The 15922-nt window shown below is 52.9% G+C and overlaps 1 protein-coding gene across 1 annotated transcript in view; it reads left to right on the plus strand.

The window, feature by feature from the left end:
• The window catches only part of LOC104508867 (plexin-A1-like), a gene marked incomplete at both ends in the record, with an annotated part of 43640 nt that extends 29779 nt beyond the window's left edge, over positions 1 to 13861 (plus strand). Inside the window, 10 exon segments of the mRNA XM_010150623.1 lie at positions 2827 to 2849; positions 2851 to 2965; positions 3685 to 3844; positions 4439 to 4542; positions 4985 to 5081; positions 5751 to 5941; positions 6805 to 6974; positions 8691 to 8903; positions 12408 to 12558; positions 13715 to 13861. Coding sequence (XP_010148925.1) covers positions 2827 to 2849; positions 2851 to 2965; positions 3685 to 3844; positions 4439 to 4542; positions 4985 to 5081; positions 5751 to 5941; positions 6805 to 6974; positions 8691 to 8903; positions 12408 to 12558; positions 13715 to 13861 — 1371 coding nt within the window.
• Between the last annotated feature and the right edge of the window lie 2061 nt (positions 13862 to 15922).

The following is a 15922-nucleotide window of genomic DNA, read 5'->3' on the forward strand; positions in this document are numbered from 1 at the left end:
CAGTGAGGGCTGGCAATTTCATGGGCACCCTGTAGTAGCATTTATCAGACTCTTAATGAGACACCCTGGGAAAAGGGAGTGGGATAAATTGAGACAAGTGCTGAAAAATGCATGATATTAGGTGCCTGATGAGCTAGATCTAGTCAATAAGACGGTTTGAGTGTAAGCTGGCTCGCCTCAGCCTGCTCCCAACGTACCACTGTGTGCAGGCACAGGCGTGTTTGCAGCCACCTGCCTCCAGCTCGGCTTGCACAGAGAGCCCCCCTAAAAGCCCCGTCACTCAGGCCCCCGTCAGTGAGCAAACTGTCAGGGCTGGTAGTGTGAGCATGGCTGCGTTTTGGGGGACAGGCTGCCCTCCATCAACCTGCGGGGCCACCCAGCCCCATCTCAGTGGTCCCTTCCTGTCTCCTACCTGATGGAGATCACCTTGGGGCAGCTGCCCAGTGCCAGTTGCTGTGTTCATTTTGTTGGTGTCATGGACGAGCCCTAAACCATCCTTATCTGGTAGCTTAGTGAGCTGTGACCCATGGCAGCGTCTCGGCCACAGTCCTCAAGAGCTGGTGGGGACAGTGGGGTTGGGAGTGAGGTTTGGGATGTTAAGGGTGGGACTGTCATTTGGAACAGGTAGGGAAGCCAAACTGCAGCGTGGAGGATGCGCAGAGTCACAGGGACAGGGCAGAGAGGCTGTTTTGGTTGACATTAGGGTGCCTGGCAGGTCGGGAGGACCAGGATCCTGGGGCACACAAGAGCCCCCAAAAGCCTGCATGATGCTGGAGGAGTGATAACACCCATCACCAGGACCACTGATGCCTCCATCCCTGTGGGGAGGCCACAGGGCCAGCTCTGATTCATGCATCCATAAAGAGATCTCTAGGAAAGCAGGGCTCCATCACATGTAACGGTTACTTGGGAAGACAAATGACATAACTGAACATTCCCCTCTTCCTCCTTCTTCCCCAGCTTCATAAGCTGATCATGACGTCATATGATCTGGAATATCCCTTTGGTCAGTTGGGGTCAGCTGTCCTGGCTCTGTCCCCTCCCAGCTTCTTGTGCACCCCCAGCCCACTCGCTGGTGGGGTGAGGAGCAGAAAAGGCCTTCACTGTGTCAGCACTCTTCAGCACTGACTAAAACATCCCTGTGTTATCAACACTGTTCTCTGCACCAATCCAAAACACAGCCCCAGACTAGCTGCTGTGAAGAAAATTAACTCTCTCCCAGCCAAAACCAGCACACCGTGACTCGCCGGAGAGGGGAAATCTGTAGGCTGAGATGGGAACAGTCGTGCCAGATGTGACCAGGAGTCCCACGCCACGCTATCCTCCATCCACACCGCTTCCTCAGACTTGGAAGCTTTACAAGGAGTTTTTACAAGCAACTGAAAGAAGCAACTTGAGTCTTTCCACCGCGGCTGGACGGTTGGGTTGAGGGTGCTGTGGGAGCCCTGAGGGCTCGCCTCTCTGCAGCCAGCCTGGCCCTCCTGCCTTGCCGGGCAGCCGGTAGCGCGTAGCGTAGCACCCACCTTGGGTCTCTCCCTTCTCCAAGCTGACTTAATGAAGCCAAGTTTGCAAATGAAACATAATTTCAAAGACAGGCGTGTTGTTGGAAGGTCTGGGGATGATGTATGCCTGTTCCTGCTCGTTAGCAGCTGTCTCTTTAATTACCGCAGATGCTAACGAGATGCTAACAGCATATGGTGACAGGGAGAGCAGCCGCACTTTGCACCAAAGTACAATTTATTTGTGAGGCAGCCGAGGGGGAGGGGCGAGGGCTGGTGGGGTAAAATCTGCTGGGACTTCTCCCCATCCTCCCTGCTCCCATCGTACCCTTTTTTCTCCCTTAGGGCTAATGTCTGTATCTGGAAGGTCTTACTGGGATACAGCTCAGGGGAGCGGTTTGGGCCCTGGGTGATAAAAGGGTGTCTGCTTCCAGCCCCCCTGTGCCAACTCATGGCTCCAGTCTGGTTGGTGCCTCCAACCTTGGTGTGTCCTTTGCTGCTCCTGGGTTGCAGCAGTTCCAGTATCTTCGGGAAGCGTCAGGTCCAGTTCCCCTCTCCCTTCCTCCCACCTATGAGAGAGATGATGTGGCTCTGGCTGGTGGCTACAGCTGGCTCTGACTACAGGGGTTTGGCAGTGGGGACACAGAATTGGCAAATGGTTTAACTGCAGGAAACCTCATTGTCTGGTCCCCTCTGTCAGCTGGAGACTCAGGGTAGGGTTATCAGTAGGTTGGTCTCTTGCTTTTCCTTCCCAGTGGATCTGTCTGGCTGTGCCCAGCCATCATATGGAGAAACCTCCTTTTACCTTCTCTCATGTGAGACTGGGCTCCTGGCAGATGCCGGAACTGCACTGAGATACCTGGGCAAGAGCCCCCAGGCTGTCCCACTGCAGCATGCCCTTTCCAGTCCTCACATGCTTCTCTTGGCTGGGCCAGCTCAAAAGATTCCATACACAAAGTCCCCAGACCCATCCTGCTCTTCACTAGCCCTGAATTTAACCTTTTAAGCTCATTTTTGGCCTGTAGAATTAGTAGAATTCACCAGGGAGTGTATGGAAACTCTGGGAAGCTGAGCCTAGGGGTTGTTAGGCAAAGGAACAACCTCCAGTGGCCTTGAAGAAGAGAATGAGTTCTTCCATGGGATGAATTTTCCATCTGACCCCTTCCTTGCAGTATTAAGCAACAGCTGGAGACTCTTTATAAAGCCACATGTGGGACTCGATGCTGCAGGGCCACAGCAGGCTCCTGATGTGGTGGTTCTTGAAAGGCAAAGCTGGTGTCTGGCACCTTCTTACTCCTCTCTCTCTTCTCCTTCCTCTGTCCCGCAGGAGTGTGCTGGGGAACCGCTTTTCTTGTGCCATCAAGCAGCAGATGGAGAAGGGACCCATTGATGCCATCACAGGAGAGGCTCGCTACTCCCTCAGTGAAGACAAGCTTATCCGGCAGCAGATTGACTACAAAATGCTGGTTAGTGCAAGTGGAAGCCTCACTGTACTGGTGCTTGCCGGGACTGCTAGGACCAGCTATTTAACAAGATCTTGGAGGCACCCAAAGTACTTTGCAGAGGGTACTTTGCACTACTTTTGCCATGGAGCTGAGAAAGCCAAACATGAACGGAATCGCCCTCCATGCCTCTCCCAGCAAATCCCATGTCCCTGATAGATATGGGGACCGAGATGCTCTTGAGCACATGCTACCTGGAGCAGCCAGCGGCTCACGTTCTGTGGGGATCAGAGTTAGAGCCTTGAGATTACTGCAGGAGAGGTACTCTTCCTCCATATGAGCCATCTCCTCTGTCCAGCTGAATGATAAGCCAGGCCCTTCCCCTGGCTGAGCCCGCAGCTGGGTCTTCACCACCTCGATCTCCACTAGGCTGGGGTTAGGAGGGGATTGGAGTGTGCCCAGGCATCGCTCCGGCTAAACAGGTTTTGGCGAGTTGAACATGGTTTGCTGGCCCAGAATTCCTTCACTGACAGCATGCTGCCTTTCTGGGAATTGCTGGAGATTTGAGGGTGGTGGGAAGAAAGGAGGAGCAGGAATTGCCACGTGACTGCAACTCTGCAGCGTCCCAGGACATGGGAAGACGTGGCCTGTAGGCAGCTCTAGCCCCATGTCCTTGGACCCACCTCTGCAGCCAGTGCATCGCAACTTCTCACTCGGGTCTTTCTGCCCCCTGTGCTGTGCAGACCCTCAACTGCGTGAACCCCGAGAATGAGAACGCCCCGGAGATCCCCGTCAAGGTGCTGAACTGCGACACCATCACGCAGGTGAAAGAGAAGCTGCTCGACGCTGTCTACAAGGGGGTGCCCTATTCCCAGCGACCCAAAGCGGGAGACATGGACCTGGGTAAGAGAGAGGCCAAGCACTTCCCTAGGAGAGGCAGGGATGTGACCCAGAGCAGAAGTGCCAACAAACCTATTCAAGGCAGGAAAATCTTCATGTCCTACAGGAGAGGGGACCTGGAAGGACCTGAGCGTTTGTGCTTGTCCAGTCCTCTTCTGCTCTGCTGGTGGCACTGACTGTGTGTGGGGACCCCTGGCATGAGAGTGTGGGTCCTACCAGTAGAGGGCACGGGGAAAGGAGCCTCCTCAGCTCTGGCTGTGGTCTGGATTGCAGGCTTGAGGTGGCTGAGGTCTGAGGAAGCCAGCAATAGTTGAGAACAGTATTAATAGTCCTGTTCTTGAAGGAGGGGGAGGAGAACGACGAGGACAGGAGCAAAGGAAACAGTCACCAGGGTTAAATCGATGCTGCTTTGCCTTGAGTACTTAGAAACAGCTTTTAGTTTTAAGTTTAAGAAACACCATATTGATAGTCAGCAGTCGTGGGGTTCAGAAGGTGATGGGAGGGCTCTTCTCTTGATGCCCAGACTGCTTGTATCCTTGCCTCGGCTTTGTGCTCCTATTGCCCCTAACCATGAGCCCTTTTCCTTCATGGGGACAGAGTGGCGGCAGGGCAGGATGGCCCGGATCATACTGCAGGATGAAGATGTCACCACAAAGATCGACAATGACTGGAAGAGGCTAAATACCCTGGCCCACTACCAGGTAAGGCTGTCTGTGGTGGAGAGCACTGAGCTGCTTTGAGCTTGAGCATCTCTTCTCCCTCCTCAGCTTGGTCAGGGCCTGGGCTCAGCCCTCCTGACCGTGCTGGTTGTGCAGGGGCACAGCCAGGAGATCTGCAGTCACTTTCCTGCCTGGGCCCCATGTTTGTGGTCCTTCCGTTCAAGGAAGCACTAAATGGGGCATCTCCAGGACTCACAGAGGCTGTTTCCTGCTCTGTCCTCCCTTTGCCGTTTTCATGCCAACATTCCTGGTGTGTTTCTGTTCTGACCCCTTCCCCTGAGCTGTCGCAGAGGTAGACGTGTAGGTCTCCTTTGCTGGAGATGGGTGTCCCTGGGGTGGGGTGCAGGGTAGCTTCATTCCTCCTGGGCTGGTTTTTCCTGAGCTTCTCCAGTATCGCAGCCTGCTTACTCCATCTCTGCCTCAGGTGACGGACGGCTCCTCTGTAGCCCTGGTGCCCAAGCAGAACTCGGCGTACAACATCTCCAACTCCTCCACCTTCACCAAGTCCCTAAGCAGATACGGTGAGTACTCTGCTGGGCTGGCAGGGCAGGGCTGGGCTTGCAGGCCAAGGCACAGGGCAGGTGATTGTAACTGTGGCTCATGTGAACAAGGACCTCCAAACGCCTCGTGCTCCTGCACCCTGCTATTTATTCTGGTGTTGCAGAGGGAGCAGATGCCCTCAGAGCCATCTCTCTTTGCAGCGTGTCAGACTTGAGGGAGAAAGACACGTGTCAGGTAGCTGTCGCAAAGGGATCCTCTCCCTTTTCTTCCCCTGAAATCTATTTAAAATAGGCACAGAGGCACTTTGCACGTAAATGAGCAGAGTTGAGGGCTCCAGCAAACGTGCTGGCAAGTGTACTTCAGCCTTGGTTTGAAAGGGAATAGTGTGGTCAGCTCAGACTGACACAGGAGGCATCTGTGATGCCAGCACCTGCGTGCCAGGAGCAGGACAGACCTCTGCAGAAACCGTTTCACCATGGTCCTGGCTCCTGTACATCAGCCAGGCTTGAACGTAGCCAGGCAGGCTGCGAGGACGGTCCCAGCAGAGCTCCCAGTCCACGGTGACTGCAGAGGCTGGATCCCAAAGCTCCCATTGCACAGCCACAGCGGAGGGAAGGGAGATGGAAGGGGTGGGGGTGGGGGGCAGAGGTGGGCAGGGTACGAGCGTCCCCTCTGCTCGGTGCTTGCAGAGAGCATGCTGCGGACAGCCAGCAGCCCCGACAGCCTGCGCTCACGGACCCCCATGATCACCCCCGACCTGGAGAGCGGCACCAAGCTCTGGCACCTGGTGAAAAACCACGACCACATGGACCAGCGGGAGGGCGACCGGGGCAGCAAGATGGTCTCCGAAATCTACCTGACCCGCCTGTTAGCCACCAAGGTATGGCCTGGAGATGCAGAGCTGCCGCCTGGCTTTTTAAATCTGAGCAGTGAAAGGCAGTGATTTGGGTGGTCTAAAAGTGGTAGGCACTACTTTTTTATTAGCCTTGTGCTTCTGCACAAGAGGAGCTACTCTCTTGTTTTCTTGTTTTTTTGTGTCAAAACCCTCAGTGAATATTCCTTGAGTGGATTTTCCTATTTGCTTTTTGCACCATTTGGCTTTTTTACTGTTGCCTGTATCCCTGAGCAGCTGCTGGACTGCAAAGCAGAGATGTCCTGGTGCAGGTGTCTCATCCCCTCTGGTGTTTGGGATAAAGCTGCAAAATCAGTGCTGTGGTCTTGGCATCGCAGTGGGTTCCCATTCCCTCGGCACATACAAAACCTTCTCTGGTGCGGAGCGGGTGCTGTGTGTCTGAGATGGCCCTAGAGAGGAGCGCAGGGCTGGGCGGAAGGTGCTGGCTGAGGATTGCAGACTGGGCTCAGCCGTCTCCCCTGTCACTTGGCTCCCTGCTTCATGGGACAAGGGCTTGTTCAGCAGTGTCTGTCATCAGGTCTTGGGTACCTTAACGGGACCCAAAAAAGACCACGATATGACATACATTCACTTGTATTTTTTCTCTATATGGTGCTTTTATTTGTATGCCTTTAGCATGCCAGTTCATGCAGTGGAGGAGATACCACTGCTGTGTCTGTTTCCTAGTATAAACCACTGAGAACAAGTAGTGTTTGCACAGACTGTACTGTGCTTCTCTTCCAGGTGGTAGGAATAGAAGGGAAATTGGTTTAAAAGCCGACCTTTAGTTAAAGTCTCGCCTTGCTGCTGGTCCTGGGCATTGCTGAATGGCTTTTCTCTCTCCTTTTCAGGGCACCCTGCAGAAATTCGTGGATGACCTGTTTGAGACCATCTTCAGTACAGCACATCGTGGGAGCGCGCTGCCCCTCGCCATCAAATATATGTTTGATTTCCTGGATGAACAAGCTGATAAGCATCAGATCAATGATTACGATGTCAGGCACACCTGGAAGAGTAACTGGTAATGGAGAGGGGCTGTGGGACGGGGGTGGGGGGGCTAACAACCTCACAGCTCATGATACTTCCAACCCTTCCCACTGGGAGCAGAAATATGTCCCTGGAAATGATCCAGGGCAAGAAAGGCCCATATCTCTGTATTCTGGGTGCGAGTAAATCTCTTGCATGCCTTCCTGCAGCAGAAACAATCCCAGGAATGCAATGCTCCCTTAGCCCTTCCATCCCCAAATCCCACGCTCCCCGGACAGCTGTAGTTGGCTGAGGACCACAGTGGCTTTGTTCCCATCTCACCTAGACCAAAGGCTAGATGGAGGCTTCTCCATCCCCCCGGGCTCCTCTGGAGGTGCCAGCCCCCATTCTTGTCTTGACTGTCCTAAAGGTGTTTCCACGCTCCCTCCCGTCGCTCAGCCGAGCGTGCCCTAACAAAGCGTAAAGCCATGTGTCCATCCTCCATAAGCTCGCTGCTAATCGCTCCCTGAGAAGTGGGGCGGAGCAGCTGATGCGACCTCCTGAAGTGCTGTGTGGGGGCCAGGGCTCACGCAGGCGTTGGCTCCTGCTCCGCAGTCCCCCCCTCGGCATTTTTCTTTCCTGCTGCCTCACTGATTTCATCTCTCTGATCTTGCCGGTACTGGAGACGGGTACGTACATTCCCATGTCTGGCATTTGTTAAATGGCAGCCAAATTGCTTTTGTATAGTTCAGTAACTGTTGGCAATTAGCAGGGCAGGAAAAGAAACATTTTTAAATGGAGATGTGAGAGCGCGGAAGTGCTTGGAACTGATTTATAACTTGGCTTTCTATATTAAAAGAAGGAGCGAAAGGCAAGGGAGGGAAAAAAAGCCCTGCTCCGCAGGGGCTGGGCATGCAGGCTCCTGCATACTAATGCCTGTGCTTATCTCTGGGTGCTAATTCGATGTGTGGAGCTAATTTCTTGAGGCCATTCCCTTTGCAAATGAAATATGTACATGCACCCGGTACCCTCATTAGGAAAGTCCTGGGGAACGAAGTGTGTTTTGTCTAAGATAAAAGCATTCGCTGGGTGTCGGTGCTGAGGGATGACAGAGCGGAGAGGCTTTCTGATGGGGGGAGACCCTGAGACTCTCCTGGGAGAGGAGAGGGGCAGCAGGATTGGGAAATGGAGCCATGGAGAGTGGCATGTGTGTTAGTACGCAGCAAGCATCCAGTCGGTGGCTGTCCAGGAGACCCGCTGCCTCTACAGCTGAGAGCTTTATTTCCAGCATCTGAGACTGCCTAAATTATCCTCTGGTGTTAAATGTGCTAATGAGTCCCTTGAGGAGTCCAGTTAACCCCCTCCTCTGGCACTAGAGATGTGTGAAATGCCACACGGTGCTGTAGACAGGCTTATTGATGCAAGAGGAGGGGATGGTGCCTGGTTTGACCTGTGGGCTCAGCAAGGGCTCTTCAGTACGAGTGGATCCTTGAGGAAACCACAGGTCTGTGCTGCCCCATTTTGCCTTTGGAGATGTTGGCAGTGCTGAGGAATTTCTTCACAGAAAGCTGTGGCCTCTGCCCCCGCAGTGGGCAGAGAAGAATGGCCATTTACCCCAGGTTCTTATCAGAGCATCCCTGAGGTGCTGGGAAAAGCATCCTGCCTTGTTCTAGATCATGGGGAGCTCCTTCCCCATGACTGGAGTTGCATGTGTGCTGGTGCTATGTCGGGTTCGGTTCAGGTGCTGACTCCTGTTTTCTTTTTCCCTCAGTCTACCTCTACGTTTTTGGGTGAATGTGATTAAGAACCCCCAGTTTGTGTTCGACATTCACAAGAACAGTATTACTGATGCCTGCCTATCCGTGGTGGCTCAGACATTCATGGACTCCTGCTCAACTTCTGAGCACAAGCTAGGAAAAGACTCTCCCTCCAACAAACTACTGTACGCCAAGGACATCCCCAACTACAAGAGCTGGGTAGAAAGGTGAGTAGATGTGGCAGTAGCTCCTTGCGTCATCTGAAGGGCTCACAGTGGACGTGCATGGGTGTGGGGACTTCACACCAAGGGCTCAGTTGTTGGGAAGCCTCTTCTTGGCAGCTGTCTGAAGAAGGACCGTGTGCTTGCGGAAGGTAATCCTCTCGTTTGGGAGATGAGGATTTCTCATGATTGTCTCCTGGAATGAGTTTGCAATGACTGTTTGACAGCACTGTTTATGACTTGCTGAAGGGGTGCTAAAAGCAACCTCCACTTTTAGGTTGTCTGATGGTTTCTGTTGTAAAAACTTGGTCTGTGCTAGGGGATTGCTAACACCTCCCTTGATTGCTTCTGAAGAGCAGAAAGAAGTCAGCCTTGGACTGGAGAAGTGCCTTTTTTGTACCATGACAATGCACGCAGGTTTCCTGAAATGGTTGAAAATTACCATTTCCCATCTCTCATCTATCTGTACATCTCATCTGGGATCCTGGTGAGAGCACATGCTCGGAGGCAATGCTTGGGCTGCTGTCGCTGTGCCAAGGAGCAGGTCCCCTGACTCCTTCCGACACCCTCCACGTTCACTGTTAGCTGATGAGAGATCCTTCTGTCCCGCTGAATTAATGCGGTGTTAAAGGTTCAGGGTCTGAACGCTACTGGTTGCAAATAGATGCGCTTGGGCATAATGCTGTGTTTAGCTTTATCCTCCTGGGAGAGAAACTAGACCCAAATAAAGCTACTGTTAAAGTGTTGTAAAGTGGGACTTCATCAAGCTTAAGGCAGATTTCAAGTTGCTGGTGCAACTTTCCCCTTGTGCTGATATGCTGTGCTGTACATCATGCTCCTTTTTTTTTGTTTTGTTTTGTTTTGTTTTTAACTGAGGACCCTTCCCTCTTCAGCATCTATACCAGGTACATAGTGAACCAAGTGAAAGGTGTCCAGGCAACAATAAGCATCATATTCTCTAGTTTGCAAGCCTGGGACTGTGTAAGCTGAATCACCCTTTGGGTACTTGTGCACAGTTATTTGTGCTGTGCCATTGGCATGCCTGGCGCTTTTCAGGCAGGTTTGAAGACAAGCTTTTTCCCTCGAGGAAGACAGGTCTGGGATCAGAAGAAAAAGTGCCCCTGAAAGATGCTGGCTGAGATGCGATGAGCTGCATTGTAATAGGAAAGTTCTATGGGGGGGAGGCTGGAGGGGGTTTTGGACTGGGGTCCCATAGGATCATCACAAACTTCATAAGGTGAATTTCTCTGACCTTGCCTTTTCTGTGACAAAAATATTCAGCTCTGTGTGTGCCCAGGAAAAAAATGGGTAGAAAGCATTCCAGAGTGAAACATCTGTCTAGACAGGCTGTGCCCCTGGGGAGGAGGCGGGAGATCTCACCAGTGACAGATGTTCTGCCATCACTTACTGCCAGGACAGTCCCAGGGGCAGCAGAACAGGGGGCGGTGCTGCCCCGTGCAGGGTAGGACTGTGTCTCCCACTGCTCCGCTGCTGCGGGGATTTACGGTGTAATCGGCGTTTCTGGCTTTCGGCACAGTTACTGTCGCAAAGCCTTGCAGAGGTGGGATGGGAGCGACGCGGGGGTGGGTGAGTGGGACTGCTAGTCCCAACAGCAGGTCTGTCTGCCACCTTGGTTCAGGCACCAGCTGAAAAAAGGGCATCCTGCAGGTCTGAGGCAGGAATAATATCAGTAAGGGCCTGGGAGGTGGGGAGCCTGAGGGAACCCAAGGGGACTGCTGCCAGGGTCATGCCTGTGGTAGGTGTCCTCTGGAAATGGTAGGTGGGACTGGGATCTTGGTCCACACGAGCTGTGCACACCCGTATGGAAAAGTGATGGTTTCCTGCCATCCTCTGTGTCATGGCAAGACCTGGATGTAAAACTGCTGCCTGTCACCTGGGCATTTTGTGTGGCAGCCACAAAAGCTTTCTCCTTGTACGTTCATCTCCACGAGTCCCTCCCCACAGGGGCCTTCACCTGCGGGGTTAAAGGATGGCCAGGAGGATCTCTGTGGGTTTTCTTTGCTATTCAAAGCAGGCTGGAACTGAGAAACTTGGGCATATTATCCCTGATACTCCTCAGCAGAAGCAGAAGTGATGTCAGCTTTAGGAGACAGGACTCCGTGGGTGATCTCTCCAGCAGCGTAGCAGATCTCTTGATGCCAGGTTTAGTCAGAGATCCTCACCTTAGACCACTGCCCTCTTGGCAGCACCCAGGAGATCTCTCACATCACTTTCTGGGTGTGAATAAACCTCCTTGTAAAAACTACCCAAGTATTTTGTCATTAGGGGAGTTCAGTGCCGTGGGATGGAGTGGATCCTCGTATTCATCTCCTCAAGTGGACTTGTTGCCATCTGCTGCTATCCAAGTGCTTCAGCCGTGTTCTGCCTCAGTGTTCGGCTGATGATGCTAATGATGCTAATCGCTGTACCAGAAACTTCACTCTGCAGTTTTGGAGTTATGAGGAGTAAAGCAATCCTGGGAGAGACTGGCACTCTGTATTTCCAGGTACTGGGAGCAGCCAGGGCTCGTTTGCTGTGGGCAAGGTTTCTTTTTCAATAGAGGCCTGTGGACGCAACCCTGGTTTCCAAAAGGACCTCAGTGGCCAGTCCACTGCGCCCTGCTTGGTGAACGCTCCGTCTGCAATGGGATGCCGTGGCTTTGATCTTCCTGGGTTTTGATGAATATCCTATTGGATATTCTGTTTTTCCACTATGATTCTGGACCATATAAGCTGTGTCTGGGTTTCTCTGTATTAGCTGAGCACATCTGTGAGGTAGCTATGGGATGGCACTGCAAGTCTTAAGGTGTCCTAGGAAATGTAAGGTAGTATCCTGCTGGTAGCAACTATCAGGGAAGCACAAGGAAGGCAGGAAAGCACCAAGTCACTTGGCATGCCTTAAGACATCAGCTGCCTCCTCTGCTGCCTGGGATCCTTTGATTTCAGAGATGTGCAGAACCTCAGTTTTCCCTGAAAAAGCCAGCTCCCTGTAGCTATTTGGTGAGCGGTAACTTCTGAACTTGGCCTGTGGCAGTTGTAGGGTGTTGAATGCCTGTTGCTGAGGAAGCTGTAACCACGCGGGTGTGTATCATCGCAAGGGCTGGATGTGACCTTGTCTTGTGTTTGTGCACCAAGTATTTAACTGAATGCAAAGGGGCATCGTTGGCTTTAATGACACGGTGACCTTAGGAGAACGGTAGCAAAGCTGTACGCCTTGCTGCAGACGTGGAGGAGTCTGGTGGATGCGGTTTGGAGCAAAACATGCAAATGGGATGGGAAAGAGCTCCATTGGGAGCGTGTTCCTAATGATGCTGACCGCTCCGTGGAGTTCTGAGAGACCTCTTGATGAGCAGCGGCGTTGTAATGCGTGGTGATGGTGTGTCCCTGCGCAGAAGCAAGGTGAAGAGCACCTTTTCTCTCCAGTGGCTGTTCTCGGTGGGTGACGCAGCGGGGACCTGTCCCCTTCTCTCTGTCCCTATTTCAGACCCGCTCTTCTGTTTCTCTCTTGCAGATATTATGCAGATATAGCTAAAATGCCAGCGATCAGTGACCAGGACATGAGCGCGTACCTGGCGGAGCAGTCGCGGTTACACCTCAGCCAGTTCAACAGTATGAGCGCACTGCACGAGATCTACTCCTACATCACCAAGTACAAGGACGAGGTAAGGCGCAGTGATAGGGAGTCAAGCCTGGGCTGCGAGCCATGTCCCTTTGCCGGTGTTTCTGCAGTCCCATGCTTTTTCGTATAGAAAACCACCCTGTGAAATGCAGGAGGGCAACATAGTCTGTGTCTGCTGGGGAAGAACAGGTTTGGAGGTGTGGAGCCAGGTGCTGGTGTAGGCAGCGCTTTGTTCCCCATATTTTCTGTAGTGAGTAACGTGGGTAACACCTATTTTTCTCCACGTTTGGCATGTGAGCTTGGCAGGGCTGCAGAGTTCTCGGTGTTATCTCAGCGTGCCTCCCCTGTATGACCCGGCGTTGTGACGGTACCGACACCGTGTGATTGTACAGGCAGCATCTGCCTCCGGTCCCGGGGGATGCTAAAGGATGTGGTGGCCTCTTCAGTGCTTGCTTTGTGAACATCAGTAGGAGTGGTTAAACACTCCTCTGTTAAAATTTATACAAATTAACTTTGTAAAGCACCTCTCAAATACACATCCTGAATCTTTTTATTAAAGCAGTAAAATATGTAACTATGGTAAAATATGGATCTATACATATGAGAGTATAGGGTTTTATTGTCCCAATAAAGGGGATTGACAACTGTGTTTGAACAGCGAACTTATTTAGGTGACAGAGTGTCAGAACTTCTTGTTCAGAATGAGCCGGAAGGGCTGTCCTCACTCCGCAGGGAGAGGAAACGTTCTCCCCGTTGTACCCTGCCACAATCGGGGGTTGGAACTAGATGATCTTTAAGGTCCCTTCCAACCCAAACGTTTCTATGATTCTAATCCCAGCGCCTCTTTAGGGTGTGAATTTAGGGAGTCCATGGGCAGGTTGTAGCAGACCTGGCCCCTGGGTCTAAGGTCAGCATGGGGGCTGTGATGGCCAAAATCCTGTGGAGCTGGGTGCTTTGCAGGAGAGAGGAGGAAGAGGAGGAGGGCCTGGCTTTCCTACTGGGATGGGAGGAAACGCTGGTGCTTGGGAAGGTGCCACGTGGTGGTCACCGTGCAGCTGGTGGCTGTGTCCTGATGACCATGCTGGTGGGACCTCAGTGCCTCTCCCCAAAAGACTTGAGATGACGCATCCAGGAAGCCCCCATAGCTCTGTGATGAGTTGGCCATGAAGGGTTTTGGGGTCTTAGAGTTTGTACAACAGCTTGTAGCTGCCATGAGAGTGGAAGAGGAGCAGTCTGGAGGATCGGGGTCTGCTGTGGGACAGCCATCACGCCTCAGCCTTCATCAAGTGCTCACTTCCTCCAGGCTGCAAGTCCCTCAGGCCTTAAATAAACCCTCCAAGCCCTGGGTGGGAGTGGGGGGAGGGCCATGTGGCATTAATGAGCTGCTCTTCAGGGTCACAGGTCCTCTTTTTGCCCCCTAATGGCAGCCCAACATCTGTTGAGTGTCTTGCAGTTGCCCGCTCTCCGAGCATCACAAGTGTGTTCACAGCTCTCAGGAACTTCTTTTATTATTTGTAATGGGATTAATAAATCGCAGCTGTTCCCTTTGTTTGTTTTCATTCATTAAGCACAATTATATGCAGCCCGATTGCACCCTCTTTGATGCAAAATGGGAGAGAATAATTTTTCCTGTTGTTCAGTGCGATAATACGCTGTCATTGGCTGTGAATGAAAATCATAATTAATTTTCATTTGGGTACTTGGATCTTGGTAATCAGTGGTCCTGGCTCCTTACAGCAGGTGACAGACCTGGGTGTCTCGCTACGCTCGGCACAGGTTTCCGTAAGGCTGAGATAAAAGAGGAGCAGATAAATGCAGGGGCAGGTTGTGAGTCTTTCCACACCTCAGCATCCCAGGATACACAGCTGTCTTCCTGGGAGTGGCGAAGGAGGTGGGCAGGGGGAATAGGTTCCTTGTCCGCTTCTCGGACCAGTCTCATTTGTTTCCAGCTCAGCCACCTTTGAGGCACGGGAGGGGTTTGATCTCTCTGTGAGTGTTATTGCAGTTATTTTATTCCCTGTGTAGCCTGACAGCCAACAGCGGCTGCAGAGATGGATGGCGGGGGGTGTCCCCGGCAGCAGGTTTGTGGCAGAATCTGTGAGCACTTGCGGGTCCAGCTGCAGCGCGGGGTCGCTGCTGCGAGGGGAGGTGAATCAGATATGCCTGGCTCTTGCTGGTGAATTTTCCCCTCCGTGGGACCTGACGCTGGTGTCGAAATGCAGCTTTCCCTTTCCTTTGGGAAGCGATTCTCCATCGGGCATCCCTTGCTGCCCCAGCAGACAGGGACCAGCCTGGTCCTGTCCCAAAAATGCTGGCAGAGAGCCAGAGCTGCTTGGTGGCCGGGGGCTGCTGCATGGCAGCGCGGCGGATGCTGCACAGCACGCCGCTCCACAACCCGCCAGCACCGCAGCAGCTCTTAATCAAAGGGAGCTGATTCCCCATTAAGAAGTTACCTGTAGGGCTCCTGATGGACTTTGCCTGCCTCCCAGTAAGTCTATTAATTATACAACAGTTTGTTTCCAATTATGCGGCCAATGAAATGGTTAATCAAGTCCCCTTTGACGGATGCCTTGATATTTAATTGCAAAAAATTTGCTCTCTCAACGAGCTCACCCGAGGAGATGAGATTTCTGTCAGGTTTGGTTTTTTAAATCAGGTTTTCTGCTCTGCTGGCGTGATGTTAGTGAGACGAGACTCCTTGCTGCTGGGAGGGCAACTGCCCCTTAGTTTTAAGCTTCGTTGGTCCCTCTGAGCCTTGTCCTCCACCCTCCCAGTGCTGCCAGTCCTTCCCCGGCCCCGAGGGCATGGCCGCATCCAGCCCAGGGCAAGGGACCAGCCCTTAACCCTGTGACCTGCCATCACGGCCAGGAGCTTGTTGAGAGCACAGGGGTTTCAGGGGAGGAAGGTCTGTGGGTTCACCCCTTGCACAGGACTGGGGGCTCCCAGTGAGGCAGGCTTTGCTGGTGCATCCCTCTGCTGTCCCCTCCATCACCCCGGTGCCCCCCAGTTGTCTGCCTTGTGGAGAGGTGAGGGGGGTTTTGCTGCTGACGGCAGCCGAAGCCTTGTGGGTTTGGTCTTTGTGCTCATGGAACCAGCTCGTGGCTTGATCGCGGTCTCTGAGGGCAGCGCCTGCCTCCCTGGGACGTTGGAGCGTTGTCAGAGTCATGGATGGGGTGCAAAGGTGTCGTTGCCTTGGTTTGGGGGTTTGCTCTTCATCTGATAATGGATGTTCGTTTTCTTCATTTCCCCACATGCAAGTTGGCTTCTCGTTAGTATCAAGTGGGTCCCGGGTGTTGCTGCAGCCCCTCAGGGGTCCCGGGAGGCTCTGCGTGTGGGTTGGCTGCGCTCAGGGCCATGTCCTCCACCTCACGCCTCCTTTGGCCCTTTCCTGGCCCCGTTAGGGATGG

The sequence above is a fragment of the Eurypyga helias genome, unplaced genomic scaffold (assembly GCF_000690775.1).
Source record: "Eurypyga helias isolate BGI_N326 unplaced genomic scaffold, ASM69077v1 scaffold19564, whole genome shotgun sequence".
In the NCBI taxonomy this organism is placed as follows: domain Eukaryota; kingdom Metazoa; phylum Chordata; class Aves; order Eurypygiformes; family Eurypygidae; genus Eurypyga; species Eurypyga helias.